The sequence below is a fragment of the Aegilops tauschii genome, chromosome 6, assembly GCF_002575655.3.
Source record: "Aegilops tauschii subsp. strangulata cultivar AL8/78 chromosome 6, Aet v6.0, whole genome shotgun sequence".
Taxonomy (NCBI): Eukaryota; Viridiplantae; Streptophyta; class Magnoliopsida; order Poales; family Poaceae; genus Aegilops; species Aegilops tauschii.
Genome location: NC_053040.3, coordinates 459,566,575 through 459,583,321, shown reverse-complemented (window position 1 = coordinate 459,583,321; position 16,747 = coordinate 459,566,575). Strand labels below are relative to the sequence as shown.

General features: G+C 48.9%; 2 protein-coding genes across 2 annotated transcripts; one reads left to right on the top strand and one right to left on the bottom strand.

Annotated features, from left to right (window-relative positions):
* The first annotated feature begins 2,812 nt into the window (after positions 1-2,812).
* LOC109734953 (glutamate receptor 2.8) lies at positions 2,813-8,381 on the top strand. Its single transcript, XM_020294143.4, has 3 exons — positions 2,813-3,310; positions 5,368-7,005; positions 7,133-8,381. The coding sequence occupies exons 1-3, from the start codon at positions 2,995-2,997 to the stop codon at positions 8,203-8,205; spliced, it is 3,027 nt and encodes a 1,008-aa protein (XP_020149732.1). The 5' UTR covers positions 2,813-2,994; the 3' UTR covers positions 8,206-8,381.
* A 238-nt stretch (positions 8,382-8,619) lies between these two features.
* LOC109734954 (diacylglycerol kinase 7) lies at positions 8,620-15,861 on the bottom strand. The gene is made up of 13 exons (XM_020294144.4): positions 15,195-15,861; positions 13,851-13,973; positions 13,484-13,621; positions 13,319-13,404; positions 12,936-13,032; positions 12,255-12,324; positions 11,748-11,830; positions 11,201-11,271; positions 10,638-10,715; positions 9,703-9,790; positions 9,340-9,456; positions 9,046-9,227; positions 8,620-8,952 (listed from the first exon to the last, which is right to left on the bottom strand). The coding sequence occupies exons 1-12, from the start codon at positions 15,594-15,596 to the stop codon at positions 9,066-9,068; spliced, it is 1,515 nt and encodes a 504-aa protein (XP_020149733.1). The 5' UTR covers positions 15,597-15,861; the 3' UTR covers positions 8,620-8,952; positions 9,046-9,065.
* Positions 15,862-16,747: the final 886 nt, after the last annotated feature.

The window sequence follows — 16,747 nt, the reverse complement described above, 5'->3', positions numbered from 1 at the left end:
GTTCAAGTGGCAATTATGGGGTAGGGTTTGATGTTCTCTTTATTCTTTCGGTTAGAGAGAGAAAGGGTTTGACAACCTGGGAAGTTAGACTGATGCTTGAAAACTCAGTGGAATTACGTCTGCTCTTCCATGCATCCATTACATAAAAACGAATGTAGCTAGTGCTGACCTAAACAAAAGGAAAGATGAAACGTCCATATTAGTGAGATGCTTCGGTACACACACTGTGCTCTAGGATCTTGATCTCCTAGCTAGAGGGCAGGTAGGAGTATATTAATTTGATATGTAGTGATTTGAACGCTCTTATATTTCTTGACAGAGGGAGTACTTCCAACGCCACCAGCTAATTCATTGGAGTATTGGCTAGCTGCTCTTCCGAATTTTCTCTTTGCTCTTTTGACTTTGTGCAGAGGAGCTTATTCGGGGGCACGAACCCAACCCAGGTCCTGTCCGTTGTCCAACAGTATAAAACATACCCGGGGTAAAAAAAAATTGAAGGTTGGAAATGTATCTTCAACAACTCGAGCACTCCTGAGCAAGTTGAAGGACGGCAGAGATCTCTTGGAGTCCGGATCGGACGGCCCTGACCGAGCGAGCAGGGAGAGCGCAGCGCCTCTCAGAGGCGGCCGAGGATCTGCACTCTGCAAAGAAGAGTTGTATGCAGCTCTGGTCAGACAAATCTCGAATGTTCCTCCATTCTTCTCTCTGCGAGGCACGTACGTACTCCCACTGTACTGTACGTGCAAGTTTTGTCAACGAAACCAGCCCACTTGGAGGGACGCCCAGGTCCCGGGCAAGTCGGTCACCAACGCACATGCGCACAGGATCGAGACGCGATCTTCTTCAGTCAAGTCATTTTCCGACGTTCAAACTAGACCCCGATTAGAATTATGTTTTCCTAGAGTCCCACGGGCCCCTCAAACAGTGTCTACGATGCACGCGTCAGCCAGTCATTCATTCAGAATCATCAACGCTGAAGCTTGATTACATGACGCCCATCCATGTGGATTTGCCACGCAACTTCAGCGTCCATCCGTGGCCTAATCCATGGTCATCAGTCAGCTACAGATTCAGGTCAGTCAGGGAGGGAGGGACGGACGGACGGACAGTGAGTACCGTACTAGACTCCGACTTGAGAGGCAGAGAATTTGCTTACGGGATGCGAAATCCACAAAGATCTTCCGTGATGTTAATTGGCGGCGGCACGCATGCTGATCGCAAGTAAACTCTACGGAAATTTCCGCACGGAGTCTTGTGGCCAGGAGAATGCATGCATGCCGTCTACTCCTACAACTGAATTATAATTAAATCCAGAATGTTGGGCGAAGAAATCGACGTCCGGGCTGGCGGCGTTTCCCTCTAATTCGGTTCTTTCGTTTTCACTAATAAATTTTCGCGGCATTGGACTGTTGCATAGTACACTGCACCACTGACGGGTCACCGGTCAACTTCGCCTGATTCTTTTTCTTTTTTTGCGGCAAAACTTGGCCTGATTCACTTCCACGGAGGCTCTACCAGTCGATCAGATTAATTACTACTAACTTTCATCTAATAAGTTTCAAGATCTTGAGCGCATTGAGCGATATATCGCAGCATGCATAGGATCGACTACAGCATACATATGTCTTCTCCAAGTTGACTTTGCATTTTAAAAGTCCGAATCTTCGAGTGTATTTTCTACGAGTCCGAATCTTCGACTACAGCACCAATATAATATACATACATACATGGCACCATCTTCGAGTGTATTTTCTACGTACTTGTAGCGTCGCCGTCCATGACGCTTGAGCTGGGGCGTTAGGAAAAGATCTGCACTTTTTTCTCCAAAAGGTCGACACATGCTGCATGATAGGCAGGCGCACTTTGAACCTTGCACATCCCTTTCATGCAACCGGTGGACTTTGTGAAGAGGCGAGTAGTTGGCCAGGATCAAAATTAGAAATTCTAGGACGAAGTTTGACATCCGTGTGTTTGTTTTATATATATTTTTTCTGCGGGTGACATTCTTGTAGTGTGTAGTCGTGTAGATGCTGGAATACGCCGGGAAATTTCGCATGTCGTACTTCGATCGGGTATGGAATGCGTACAGCTTAACAACTGACGTGAAGCAAGCTCGCTAGTGACCTAAAATTCTCATATTTGGGGTAATCTATATATCTTGTCTCCCAGAGGGTAGGTTTTTCTCGATGAAGTCCTAGAGGTAGGTACTTTCATGGTATATTGTACTGTTAATTATCCAACAAGACGGGCCAATTAACAGAACTACCTGCTACCATCCAAATCCGGGGCTTGACAAAGCAAACCGTATACGTATAAAGTACTCCAGAAGATTCTGTCTGTATAGCTGCTCTTAAAATTTGACCCTGAGCAACTCGACAAACGTCTTCAACGGGGCGGGGCAGGAATGCACCCCAGCAAAGTCGTGGCCATGGTCGGTGCTTGCCCCACGTCCCGTGTACACACTACGTAAATGTACACCGCGGTCATCCCATCTTTTGTAAACAATGCTTGTGGTACATATTTTCAACAGCGAAGAACATGATTCCTCTTTGAACCTGGTAAAAAATTCATGCACGGGAGGAGCAGAGTCAATCGACCCGCAGACACTAGCTAGCTAGATCAAAGGAGAGGGATTAAAAGAAGACGAGAGCTCCGAGCTTTTCACCATGGGTTTGCTTTCTACTCCTCGCCGACCTCCATTTGCATTCTCTGGACCGGTTCCTGCGCTGCCACGTAGCTGTCGAACGTACACGTACGTGGCCCACCTCCCGCATACAAGTCAAAGTCAAGAGTCGAGTGGTTTTCTTTTCAAGAGCAACGTCGCCGTACGCCACCGCAAAACCAAAACCAAATCCATCGATCGCGCGAGGTTCCACTTCCATCGCCGGTACCATCCACGTCGCCTATAAAGCGACCGCGGCCGGCGCCGCTAGAGGGTACTGATCGTTCACGCATCGCAAAGCTTCTTCTTCCCAAGTTGCAACTTGCAAGGCCATGGTGCGCGCGCTCTCGCCTTCTTCCCTCGTCGGCCCGGCCTCGTTCTTCTACGCTCTGCTGCTGCTCGTAGTGGCCGCGCTCGTCGGGCCGCTGCAGGTGGCGACAGCGCAGAGCATGGCGGCGCCGGTGCCGGTCCGCGTCGGGGTGATCCTGGACTGGGCGACCAAGGCGTCGTCGGCGGTGTCGCTGAGGCGGCGGACCGGCATTCAGATGGCGGTGGAGGACTACTACGCGGCGCACCCGGGCTCGGCCACCAGGGTGGAGCTCCACTTCGGGGACTCCAAAGGGGACGTCGTCGGCGCAGCTTCCGCCGGTAAGCTCCCTAGTGGCTTCTCTTATTTTCGTCTTTCGCTTCATGAATCTATGCAAGCTCGTACGCTAGCTACAGTCTACGATAACACTTGCAAACGCAAGCTTGCCGTCTCGACATTAGCTCTCTAGCTTGGCCTTTTTTAGTCCCTCACCGACGGCTGCTGCGCCACCGTGCAGTTCGAGCAGTCTCGTCCGTGGGACACGAACCACTAACTGTTCCGTGGTGCGAACCGCGCAGTTCGCGGCGCCGGCCGAGCTCTCATGGCTGCGCGGCGCACCCTGCCGGGCTTGGCCACCAGGCACCGCCGGACTCCGCCAGAGACGTCCCCGGCTTCGCGCGCTTCCGCTGCTAGCTAGTTAGTTAACCTCTCTCTCGCTCACCGCGTACGCTACCATCAGAGTTCATTACGCCAGCTGCTTTCTCTAATTAACCTCTTGATTCCGCATGCTCGTCTGGAAATTAGCACCATCTCTTTTGTCTTGCCCTACCCACTGGGGGCTGAAGACTGTGCAGCTCCCGCCGTCTGTGGTACACGAGCCACTAGCTAGCTGTTCTGTGGTGCCGCCGGATGCGGCGCCTCTCACGGCCGGCTGCCGGTCCGCCAGCCAGCCTAGAATTGTCGTCTTGCATGGACATCCATCGTGGCCGGCCCTGTCGCCATTTTGTCCAGCTCCTCGATCACGATCGTCAACACAAGGACGACGACGAGGACGCACGGGGATCCAAATTAACAACTTCCACATCTCCAACGAACTGCGTTGGAACCCCAACTAATCCATCCCACATGGCATAAACCGCCGTTTTTAACCGTGACCGGTGAACTCAAAGTGCAGATATTCGCTACTTCTGTCAGGCTTGGGTTCGTGCGTGCCTGTCAGCCCGTGCTATTAAGCTTAAAAATTCTTGGCTGCTCAGGGCCGATCATTGGGCACTTGGACTGGTGTGGTCTGATTAGTCTACACGCGCGGTCTGCTTCTTCACCGCGTACGTACGTACGCATGCACGTGCTAGCGCGCGAGTCGGTCAAGCTTCATGGCTCATGTGGTTGTAGCTAGATTGGTTGGGGACGACAGTCGACGACAAGGGCATAGATAGATGCCACAAATCTTTATATCCGTTCTGCAACGCATCGCAACCACTCCCCTAAATGCATGGGATCCAAGTTTCAACCGGTGTGACGGGCACCATGTGGACGTACGTGCATCATCCATGTCGGGTCAGCAACGTTGAACGGCCAGTCCAAAATTAGCACTCTTGAAAATTCTTACTAGGCCAGTCATGCATTCTTCATCATCGTCCGTCATGTATATGCAGTCCGGGGGGGGGGGGGGGGGGGGGGGGACAATTTTAGTAGGAGCGACGAGTAATTATCAATGAGATTAGACCAATATACGTACTCGGTCCCCCCTATACTCGAATCTTGGCTCCGCCACTGATGCAGTCCAAGCTAGCACTAGTAGCTAGCATGTGTGTCGTCTGCTCTGGTCTGGGAGACGACTCGCTTTCAACTTCCTTATCAAAGTCTCGGGCAGAAAGATGGCCGCTAGCTTGTTAATTTGGCCGACGAAAGTGACTCGACAGCTTCTAATAGATCTTTCACGACAGGAAAATCGAATGTTCATTAATTTACGAACCATCCCTACATGTTCTCTGGTGCAACCCCAGTCATCTTTGGTACATGAACCACTGTAGATGGCTTGTTAATTTGGTCGATGATATTGACTGCTCAGCTTCTATAGATCTTCCATCGCAACAGAATCGTCGGGTGTTCGTTAATTCACACTTATAGGATGTTTACTTTTGCTCCCACGAAAAAGAAAGAATGTTTACTTTGTTCCCTCAAACAAAACAATGTTTAGTATTGTTTAAAAATAATAATGTTTCCTTTGTTGAGAGAAACAAACTAAATCATTTTTCTCGCCTTTTGTTTACAAAACTTAACATCATTTTTCTCTCCTATATAGTTTGGGCTCCTTAAAAGTTTCTAATGGTTCAGATTTTATAGGGCCGAAAGAGTACCATGGGCCTAAAAATCCTCTTCTTTGTTGTTGTTGCAGCGCTGGACCTGATCAAGAACGCGCAGGTGCAGGCCATCATCGGGCCCAAGACATCAGCGGAGGCGGAGTTCGTCGCCCAACTCGGCAGCCGCGCCCACGTCCCCGTGCTCTCCTACTCCGCCACCTCCCCGTCCCTCTCCCCGGCGCAGACGCCCTACTTCGTGCGCACCGCCGCCAAAGACTCCTTGCAGGCCACCCCCGTCGCCGCTATCCTAGCACACTTTGGGTGGCGCGCGGCCGTCGTCCTGCACGAGGACTCGCCCTACGGCACCGGCATCCTCCCGGCGCTCGCCGACGCGCTCCAGAGCGTCGACAGCGCGGCCATCGTGGAACGCGTGGCCGTGCCGAGCGGCGCGCACGACGACGCCCTCGACGCGCTGCTCTACCGCCTCAAGGCGATGCCGACGCGCGTGTTCGTCGTGCACGCCAATTTCCGCCTGGCGACGCGGCTCTTCCGGCGAGCGGAGGAGGCCGGGATGATGTCCGATGGCTACGCCTGGGTCGTCACAGATGGCGTCGGTGGCTTGGTGGACAGGATCAGCCCCGAGGACATCGACGCCATGCAAGGCGTCGTCAGCCTCCGGCCCCACGTCGAGCTCACGAGCCAGGTGAAGAACTTCTCGGCGCGGTTCAGGGCGAGGTTCCGGCGGGACAACCCGGCCTCCGACGACGACGTGATCAATGATCCGACCGTGACGAGGCTCTGGTCATACGACACGGCGTGGGCGATCGCCACGGCAGCCGAGGCGGCCAGTGTCCCCGGCCGGGCATTTCAGACGCCGCAGCGTAGCAGGGCCCTTACAGACCTGGACCGGCTCGGCGTGTCGGCCACCGGGGCAGCGCTTCTCAGAGCGGTGCTCAACACAACGTTCGACGGGATGGCCGGCAGGTTCAAGCTTGTGGACGGGCAGCTGCAGGTGGCGGCATACGAGGTCGTGAACATCATCGGGAACGGCGCGAGGACGGTGGGGTTTTGGACGCCGGAGTCCGGCATCTTGCGAGACCTGAATGTTGACCGCGCCAAGGTTGAGCGAAAGCTGAAACCCATTCTCTGGCCGGGCGAGGCGCTGTCCCAGCCGAGAGGCTGGACGGAATCGCCGAACGGACGGGTGCTCAATGTCGCCGTACCGATGAAGAACGGGTTCAAGCAGTTCGTGGACGTCGTCGGGGAGAAGAACTCGACGACGCCGAAGGTCACTGGGTATTGCATCGACGTGTTCGAAGCGGTGATGAAGAACCTGCCGTACCCGGTGAACTACCAGTACGTGCCGTTCCCCGACAGCCCGGACTCCTACGAGATGCTGGTGGACCAGGTGAGCGGCGGGGAGGCAGACATTGCGGTGGGGGACGTGACGATCACGGCGAGCAGGATGCACGAGGCGGACTTCACCATGCCGTTCACGGAGTCCGGGTGGGCGATGGTGGTGGCGACGCGGCCGGACACGAGCGCCAGCATGTGGATCTTCCTGCAGCCGCTCACCACCAGCCTCTGGCTCACCAGCCTCGCCTTCTTCTGCTTCACCGGCTTCGTGGTGTGGGTCATCGAGCACCGCGTCAACCCGGAGTTCCGCGGCACGCCGTCGCAGCAGTTCGGCCTCATCTTCTACTTCGCCTTCTCAACGCTCGTCTTCGCACACAGTAAGCTACTCCCTCCGTCCCATAAGCTACCCGGAGTACTTACTAACCATCTCATCATCTCAATTCTGCAGAGTTCTTGAAGAATATCAATCACCAAATTAATCAATCTTGATGTTTTAATTTTCAGAGGAGAAGCTGGAGAGCAACCTGTCGAGATTTGTGGTGATCATATGGGTGTTCGTGGTGCTGATCCTGACGTCGAGCTACACGGCGAGCCTGACGTCGATGCTGACGGTCCAGCAGCTCCGGCCAACCGTGACCGACGTGAAGGAGCTGCAGAGGCGCGGCCAGTTCATCGGGTACCAGGAGGGGAGCTTCATCGAGCCCTTACTCACGAAGATGGGCTTCGACGAGAGGAAGATGAAGAAGTACAGCACGTTGGAGCAGTACGCCGACGCGCTGTCCAAGGGCTCGGCGAACGGCGGCGTGGACGCGGTGTTCGACGAGATCCCGTACCTGAAGCTGTTCCTGTCGCAGCACTGCGACGGGTACATGCAGGTGGGGCCCGTGTACAAGACGGACGGCTTCGGGTTCGTGTTCCCGAGGGGGTCGCCCATGGTGGGGGACGTGTCGCGGGAGATCCTGAGGCTGGCGGAGGGCGACCAGATGGCGCGCATCGAGAAGGCGTGGTTCGGCGAGCCCGGCACGTGCCGGGACGCGCTGGGCGGCATCGGCGGCGGCGGCGGCTCGTCGAACCTCAGCTTCCGGAGCTTCGGCGGGCTGTTCCTCATCACCGGCGTCGTCTCCAGCCTCATGCTGCTGCTTTACGTCGCCATCTTCATGTACCGCGAGCGCGACGAGCTCCGGGAGGCGGAGGCGGCGGCGAAGGCCGAGGCCGGCTCCGGGAGCGTGCCCGTGCGGAAGCTGCGCGTATTGCTGCAGCACTACGACAAGAGGGACCTCAAGTCCCCGACCTTCAGGACGTGGAACGACGACTCCGTCAGGAACGGCAGTGACTACGCGAGCAGGACGCCGAGATGGAGCGGCGGCGACGCGGGCCTGACGCCGAGGGCCGGTGGGGAAGAACACGGCATGGGAGGGGCGAGCCCGCTGAGCGTGGACGTCAGCTCGGAGATGAATGCTGGCTCTTCGCCGGAGGGGACGCCGGCGTCGGAGATCAGTGAGTCATTCGAGCAGAGGATAGACGGGGCAGCAGCCTCCGTGGAAATGGCAAGGTCAAATGCCTCTCAACTGCAGTAAGAGTAGAAGCATTTCCATGAGGAATGCCAGTATAGGAGTCCTAGTCTTGTGGCACTAATTGTACTTTGGCCAGAAAATCGTTTTGTATTCTTCTTCTAGTGAACATTAGGGAATTCAAAGGAAAGAAGTTCTCTGATGTTATAACTGTACATAGTAAAAAGAACACAATTTGGTTGTACACATAGCTAAAAGCAAAAGGTTTGTATTACCTCCATCCTAAAATTCGTGTCTTAGATTTGTCTAGATACATAACACTAAAACATGACTACTTAGATTTGTCTAGATACATAACACTAAAACATGACTAGATATATCCGTATCTAGACAACTCTAGGAACATGACCAGATATATCTGTATCTAGAAAGACAAGAACTTTAGGACGAAGGGAGTATTTGACATCAGACAAAGGAACGTTTCGGAGGGAAAAGAGTTGTTGGATTGAACACAAAGCATAATAACTTGATCTTACATGGTGGTTTTCATCTGGTTGTATACCAGAGACAAGAAATAATACAAATCAAGTTCAAATTGTTTTCCCCCGCAAAAAAAAGGAACTAGGATACAACATAACTTATATATATGATACAACAGTACATGGTGGCGCATTGTGCTCCTGCCATGACTCGACCATGGCATGGTAAAGGCCAATAAATATTGCATCATCTTCTCTGCAGCTGAGCCATCTCTACGATTCTAGCTCCAGCTGCTCCTAAACTGTACATAGCCTACCGATCTAGAGTGTAACCCTGAGATGGCATGGTAATTGCATGGTTAGGGAGCTATCAGGGTGCAACTGATGTCGGCGGACAACCAGAAAATGGACTTTCCGGAATCAATACCTGATTGACATAGGGAAATCTCATGAATCCCCGTTTATCATCCGGGAATGATAGGGAACCTTGTTTATTTCCACGATTGTCGACTGGTCCTGGATGAGTGGTTGTTTCCATGGCTCACCATCCATTTGAACATATGCTCGATCCCACTCGCCTCCCCTCATTTCAAACTTGATAGCTGCAGCCTAAGAGAATGCAATATTTTTGGACAGAAGTTCATCGTAAGTTACTGAAGAAATGATACCCAAATAGATCAATCCTGTGACAGGAAAATCAATGCAAAATTAGGGCACGTACCTGAGCAATGTGCTTTGCTTTGATAAGCTCAGCCATAACGAATGAAGCATGCCAACCTTCTTTCAGACCAAATATTTCAATCAAACCGTCGTCTGAATGAGCTTCAACAAAACCTTTCTGGAATGAGGGGGGAAAAGACACATCATTTGCATAGAACAAACAGAGCCCATTTGTGTAACCCCACCCAATGCTGAACTCTAGCTAGTAGCTACCACTTGTTCTAAAAGCATACGTCAGCGATGACAGAACATGTAATGCTCACTTGCTGTCTATTTATCCCATTTGGCAACTTCAACGTTAGCTATAAACCCCATATCGAACTGATGATACATGCAATGCGCATGGGCAAGCTCAGCTACCAACCTTTTCAAGATAATCCGGTTTAAGATCACCCCATGGATGCTTTCCACTGGCGTAGTTGTCCAGATTTAAGACCACTATGGATCTAACACTGCAATATTAACAGATGATAATAAATGTGAGCTCAATTTCAGTGATATACAATATAAGTCTTGGTACAGCAAATTTGAAGGACAATCATCAAGAGTAACCAAGTAAGCTCGAACACTTCTCCAATAAGATGGTCACAACATGTCCGTGTACCATCTGTTCTGTGGTGATACACTTCCAAGGTTCACAACAGAGTATTACTAATACACATTGCAAATGGAGTTCCAATAAGATAGTCACAATATGATCGTCTACCATCTGTTTGGTGGTGATACACTTCCAGGGTTCACAACAGAAAACAGTATTACTAATACACATTGCAAATGGAGTTCCAAAAACATTGAAAACAGTATGCCACTGACACAACCAACCGATAATAGTTATGTAGTATATGACAAGCATCACACGATATTTTCGAATAATTATTTACTTATTACGTATTTCGGACAGGCCTGACATTGGCAATATCATACATTTTTCTATGGTTAAAGGTAAGGCCCAAGAAATGGGAAGGCCGCTGCTAAGACAGTCATCAAATATATTATTATTATGCAAAATATAGGTTATTTAATTATTATATGCAGACAAAAATCCATTTCGTCACTGAGAAAGATACAAAATCTAGATAACTACCGAACCCACAGATGTAGTTTCTGTGCCAATTTAAATATTTTCAGACAAAAATTGTAAACGGTCTACCAGCCATCACGTGTCAGCATTTCACGTTATCTGCATAGCAATGATCACTGGGTTCGTATAAATAGGGTGAGCTACTCGATTTTCTGACATCCCAATGATCATAGATATCTAAATATCTTTTCCGACTTTGACAGAAATCTATGACTTGCCTTGAAGGCATTTGAATTTGCTCCCATTCAGAACAATTGGCCCTTTTAATGTAAAGCCGCAAAATGTTCCGAAGTCCCCTGCATCAACAAAGCATTCTGTCAGCCTTGGATAGATGATTGAGACGAATGCCCCAAACAAAGGAAAAAGAAGAATATCTTAGCACCGTTGCAATTTATTTATGAACCATAAAAAAATGGAGATAAAGAATAAAAACAGTGGGTTACTGGCATTGCATAGTACAACCTCCTTCCGGAATTAACTGTCTCTGAAATGAGTGTATCTAGACGCGTGTAGATACACTCATTTCAGCAACATAGTTCAGGACGGAGGGAGTACTTAGCAAGTTAGCATAGTGGAACTTGAATCCAAATCCTCGTATGTTAACCAAGATAGTACTATAGTCTGGACTCCTGCTATTTTTTTAGAGATTCTGAGGGTCGAATTTCATAATTACCCCCAAACCATGATTGTGTGTCTCAAGGATGGATCAAAATGAAGGAACTATTTGATACTTCAAAATTCAGACTTCATTTTAAAGTACATGAAAAGGCAGGTTATTTACCTTAGCTGAGGACTTGCTGTACAAGGGGTACAGAACCATCCCTGCGTGCAGCTATATCCAGCATAAATCAACTGCATATAACACGTATTACTAAAACAGTCACCTAGAGGTCACAGAACAGCATAACATATAATTCTAAGGTACCAGATAACTATGCTACAGAAAATGAAAAGGAGCCTTTGAAGCCAGTTTCTTTCTTTATTCAGAAGTTACATATTCTAGAAGAACTTGCAGAATCACATCCAGCTTATCTATCAAGTATACAGCTGGATCTACATAATAATAATATGGGAGAACTTGGTTGCATGAGTTCTTTTGTATGTGTGCAACATCACGTGATCTATCAGTCTGCCATACTTACATCCTACTGATAGAAGACAATTAACTAATGAAGATGTTGCTAACCAGCACATTATGAATGCTAAGCTCCTCACCAAAAGAGTTCAGTAAATTACTGTGGGCTTCGAAAAATATCACACTTCACAATGACATACATGAAAACTTTAAACCACTACATATTACACCATTAAAGAAGTTCTTTCCGCACCTTATTTGCAACTGGTCCTTGAGCAAGATATGGCTTTTCATCTCGTAGATGGTGGAAGCCATATGCAACTTGGGCATCCATCCCTGTTCAAAATAAATGGCACACTTAACAATGAATCAAGGCTCTAACAAACTGTAATAAAGAATAAACCATATAATTTAGCAAAAAATCATTGATCTGGTACATTCATATCTTGTGGTTTCAGTTGTAGTCTTACAACTTTGTATTATCAGAGTGTGTGCAGTTTTAGATTATATATTTCACATCAAACTTCCAGATACTGAAGAATATTCAGTCATTCAAAATTTCAAATTAAGGTTTAGCGCACAAAAAAATCTTAGGCAACCCTAAACACCTAGGAACTGGAGAGAAAAATAGATATTACATGTATTATCCAGTTAGTCTGAATATAAAACCTCTCAAGTAGATGTAGATCACCATGTAAAGATCATGAGAAATAACAGAATTAGCTAAGGAAAGAAAGTAGATGAAGTAACAAAGTAATACCAATGCTAAGGTAGTTGTAGAATACTCCTTTATAGCAAGAAGCCTTTTCGGTTAACTCACTGCCACTTGCCTGCACCAAATTACACAAGGTCTTTAGCAAATACATAAGCACTTGCACACTCACTGAGAAAGACAAAATATAGGAGGGATCGTAGTATTTTTCAAGCAGAGTTGACAATCGACAGACGAAAATAAGATGCCGGAACAATCCATCAAACTATTCAGAGAAACAAATTGTAACAAGCATTTGAAATAGCAAGTATGACAGGCAGCCATGCAGAGTCAAAGAATGGCACACATTCGAAGTTACTATGCATAACTTAGCAGTAACTAAAAGTCTTTTCCTAGGTAAGTAAGGGATTCCTGTATGCAACTTGGATTTTCAGAATTGACTTGAATATTTCTTAAAAATGCGAAGTTTAGGCTATCTTTGATCATTTAGGTGCAGATAACAAACAATATAATGCAGAGTTCATCTTACAACTCGCTTTCGAAAAAGAACTACCTCAACAATAGTTTTTTATGTTATCATTGCAATCTTAACAAATGTTTAAAACAATGTTCTTAAGTGGAGAAGAGATCTAACGATGGTAGAAGAGCATGCTACCGAGTGTATAGATTTGAGCTAAAGTCTGTTTTCTATTTCAGGGTGTGATTTCCAGGTAAATTCATAGTCAAGACCTTGCTGAACTCCAGCTGATCAGCAGGTTCCGCTTTCTTAAGTGCATGTGGCAACTCTGTTATTTCTCCCTCTGGCATCCTAATCACAGCCTGCCAACTGCAAAAACAGATGAATAGTGTATATGCAATTATTAGAAGAAACATCTAGAGTTAAGCCTCTTCACGATGTACACATCTTACACATTTGGAGATAATAAATATGGCAGATAGATGCTGGGCTTATGTAGATTGACGATTTTCTTTCCGCCATCAGGAAATACATTCCAGATAGGTATATGATAAGTTTTACTCGGCAGTGCAAAATGTGTTCCTCAAATAGAGCTGAATACGCATAGGTGAATAAAGAGAGAAATAACTCTCGAGCAATGATCTCACATTCTCACCTGTCAAGATGGACGACCGAAGCAGACACTGCCTTGTTGAGATATCGCTTTACAGCTGAACGCCAACCAAAGGGAAAAGAGCCACCCTGTGCTTGAGTTGATTAGCATTTTCAATTGAAAACAAAGAACTTAAATAGAACAGTGTCATCGCATATCGGCCCTTACCCATCCAAATGATCTAGCAAGGTCGTTTCCTGTCCCAAGTGGAATGATTCCTGTGGGAGGAACTGGTTCCCTTTTTGACTTATTAAGTTCTTGGAGACATCCAAGTACCCAACCAACAGTGCCATCACCTCCAGCAACCTGTCAGAAAGAACTAGTGCAAGGATGTTACGCAAAGTAGTTGGAAAACTGCGACATACAAGGAAAGCATGTGGACACCTAAATGGTGGAGCAGAAACCTCTCATGAGCTAAGATATAAGCTCACTTATCGAATAGTTTCTAACAGTAAATAACAAAGCTAACATGCAGCGAACCCTTAAGAGCTTCTGACATGTACAATATCCTTACTGAAGCCCATCAAGCACGTACCATAATCCTCAAATTTGCACGGATGTCCTTTGCACAGTTATCACCTTGATCAGCCAACCTCTCCAAACAGCCCAAACCATAGCGAACAAAATCAGAAGGCTTCACAACAGAAAGATCGAAGACCTGAACAAAAATGATTCCATCAGCAAGTACTATATACAGTCCATGGTTTTCCAGAGCAAACAACAGAATAAGAAACTAGAATTTCCAAAAGACATGCTGTGGCTTCTGAGTGCACAAAATTATCCAGAATTGGCGTTACAAGCGAGTCCTAAACAGTTAGCATGTCTTGACAACCACAATAACATGTTGTGTGAGTTTTCCAAGCCCTTAAAGACCATAAAGTTCCACAGAACTGCGCCATATCCATAGTTGTTTACGGCCCTAGCTTCTATCAGTTCTGACCCTTTTACACCACATAATGACATCAGTGCCCAATCCTCACAAGCCAACCTCCAGTTTCACATGTTGATCCACAGCTAACTCGGGTAGAAGCCAGTACTTCCATGTTGATTAATAATCATCAACACGAAACAATGTCAGTGACTATCACCAAATGGCTCTGCATGTGGCTCTGTCTTCTGTTACAAGAAAATATTAAGCTACAAAATATAGACAGACTCAATTCATTACATTACTCTCACTCCTGTCACCTGCACAATCATCCTCCCTCCTTCCCCACCTAACACCTACCGTCCTAGTTCTTTTCCTTCACCTCATCGCCTCTTCTAGAACCACATGTGGGAGTGAGACACGGTCTGATGGAGCCTTCACAGCAGCCTGCGGTATACGCGTTTATTATGCATTTATCATCCAACCATAATGGTCAGATATCCGTCCTCATCCCTACTCCCCCAACCCCTCGTGGTAGTACCAATTAAGTGCATAGCTATCTAGGTGGTTCGACCTTAGGAGTATCAGGCAGAACTCGGAAATAAGGGGAACAAAAAGGTTAGTACAATGCCTCATATGGGGCATGACGATCATCTCAACACATACTAGGCAACCAGAGATTCCGGTCGCGTCACACCATCCTCATCAGATCACAAGACGCGGAGCCCCTCTCGTCCTTGGTTTCACGGTAGTAGCATTTGTACCATCGAAGTACCACCGGAACAGAATCCATTAATCCCAGCCGAACGGGGGTGTATTACCTCGCACTAAATCATACTAGTAGCGGTATCTCTAAACCAATTCGCTGCCGGATTCCACACGTACGGAGAAGAAAAATCTGCTGCGGAGTAACAAGTAGTAGTGCAGTAACGGCCGTCACGAAATCAAAGCGAGGGGGAAAGAAACGCCAGAAGTGGGGGGGAGCACGTGAATCGCGAGGTCATCACCCACCTGCTCCTTGCTGATGAGCTCGTGGAGCCGCACCTTGAGCTCGGGCCCGTGGCGCCCGCCGCTCTTGGAGTTGACGAACACGACCATCGGCGTCACCACCTCCAGCCCGTCCTCCTCCTCCGCGCCCCCCACCGCCTCGTCCCTCGCCGCCGCGGCGGCCGCCACGCCGGCGGCCTCGTCCTTCTCGGCGACGGCGGCGGCGACGGCCCTCCGCGCGTAGAGCGGCATGACGACGCGGCGCCGCAGCTCGGCCTTGTCGACGTCGCGGCCCCACACCCCGCACGCGCGGACCGACTCCCAGATCGACACCCGCGCCGACGGCGCCGTCGGCGGCGCGGAGTGGGGCGTGTGGACTGCGTCGCCGTTGCCGGCCATCTCCACCTCCGCCTCCGCCCGCTCCATCGCCGCGCCTCCCGCCGCCGGGGAAAGGAAAAGGCAACGGTGTGTGTCACAGCTAGCAGCTGCCGAATTGGCACCGGTGGAGCTGGATGAATTGGGGAAAGAAAGAAGAGAGGAGGAGCGCTGAGCCCAGCGCCGACTTTATTATTGGTTGCTGACGGGTGCTGTGTCTATGCGGGCAGGGAATAAAGTTTTTGTTGATGCGGGGGGAGGCTGATTAGGTGGACTGGGACGACTGGTGCTCGCTCTCTCCCGCTGTGCGGAGCGCGTCTTCGGACTGGAGCATTTACGTCTTTTCGTTACAGGGGAGGAATTTACTTTTCTTGACGCGGTGAAAGGGACGCGCATCGCATGGCTGGCGTTTTCGTCGAATTTTCCTGTAGCGTATAGGAGTTAATGGTAGTGCTCCACAGATGGTTCTCAAGTCAAAAACTCTTTCTAGAGGGTTTTGATGTTTAATTATTTCATATATTTGACCTAAGTACTAATGTTGGAAATATGTGACATCCGACAGCAACACGCAAATTTTCTCCCGCATCCGACCACGGGCACGGTTGTGAGAGGACGCCATCCAACTCCAGCCACATACATTTTAATCCGCATTTTAACTAACCGAACGAAATTCATGCAAACCGACCGATATTCATCAAAGTGCGGATAGAAAATACCACAAATCATTCATACATAACATGCAAGTTAGGCCTAGTACAACAACGGTCTCAAATTCAACTAGATCCTGGATGTCCAACAAGTTTTTCATGAACGGATCATGTCGTCCCACACATACTCTCCCTTCAGTTTCATCCAACAGTGTGTGCTCGTGATGGCCATCCCTCTATGGTGCACCACGGCAGCGCGTGCGGGCTACATATAATGTGTAGACCTACATTGAGTGAATGAATCAATCGATAAGTTTAGAAAGAGAAAAAAGTATGATCTCGTCCTCTGCCACCTTGCCTCGAGCTGATGAACCACGTCGTAAAACTTGGTGACGCTGATCTGAATAGCGTGCCAGCGATACGACAACGACCTCACGTTGCGTACAGCGGCGGCGGCAGAGGTGGAGGGTGCGGATGCAAAGCAAGGGGGGAAGGGCGAAGTGGAAGGAAAATGGGACCGGGAGGGGGATTGGGTGGACATAGGGTGGCGGAGAG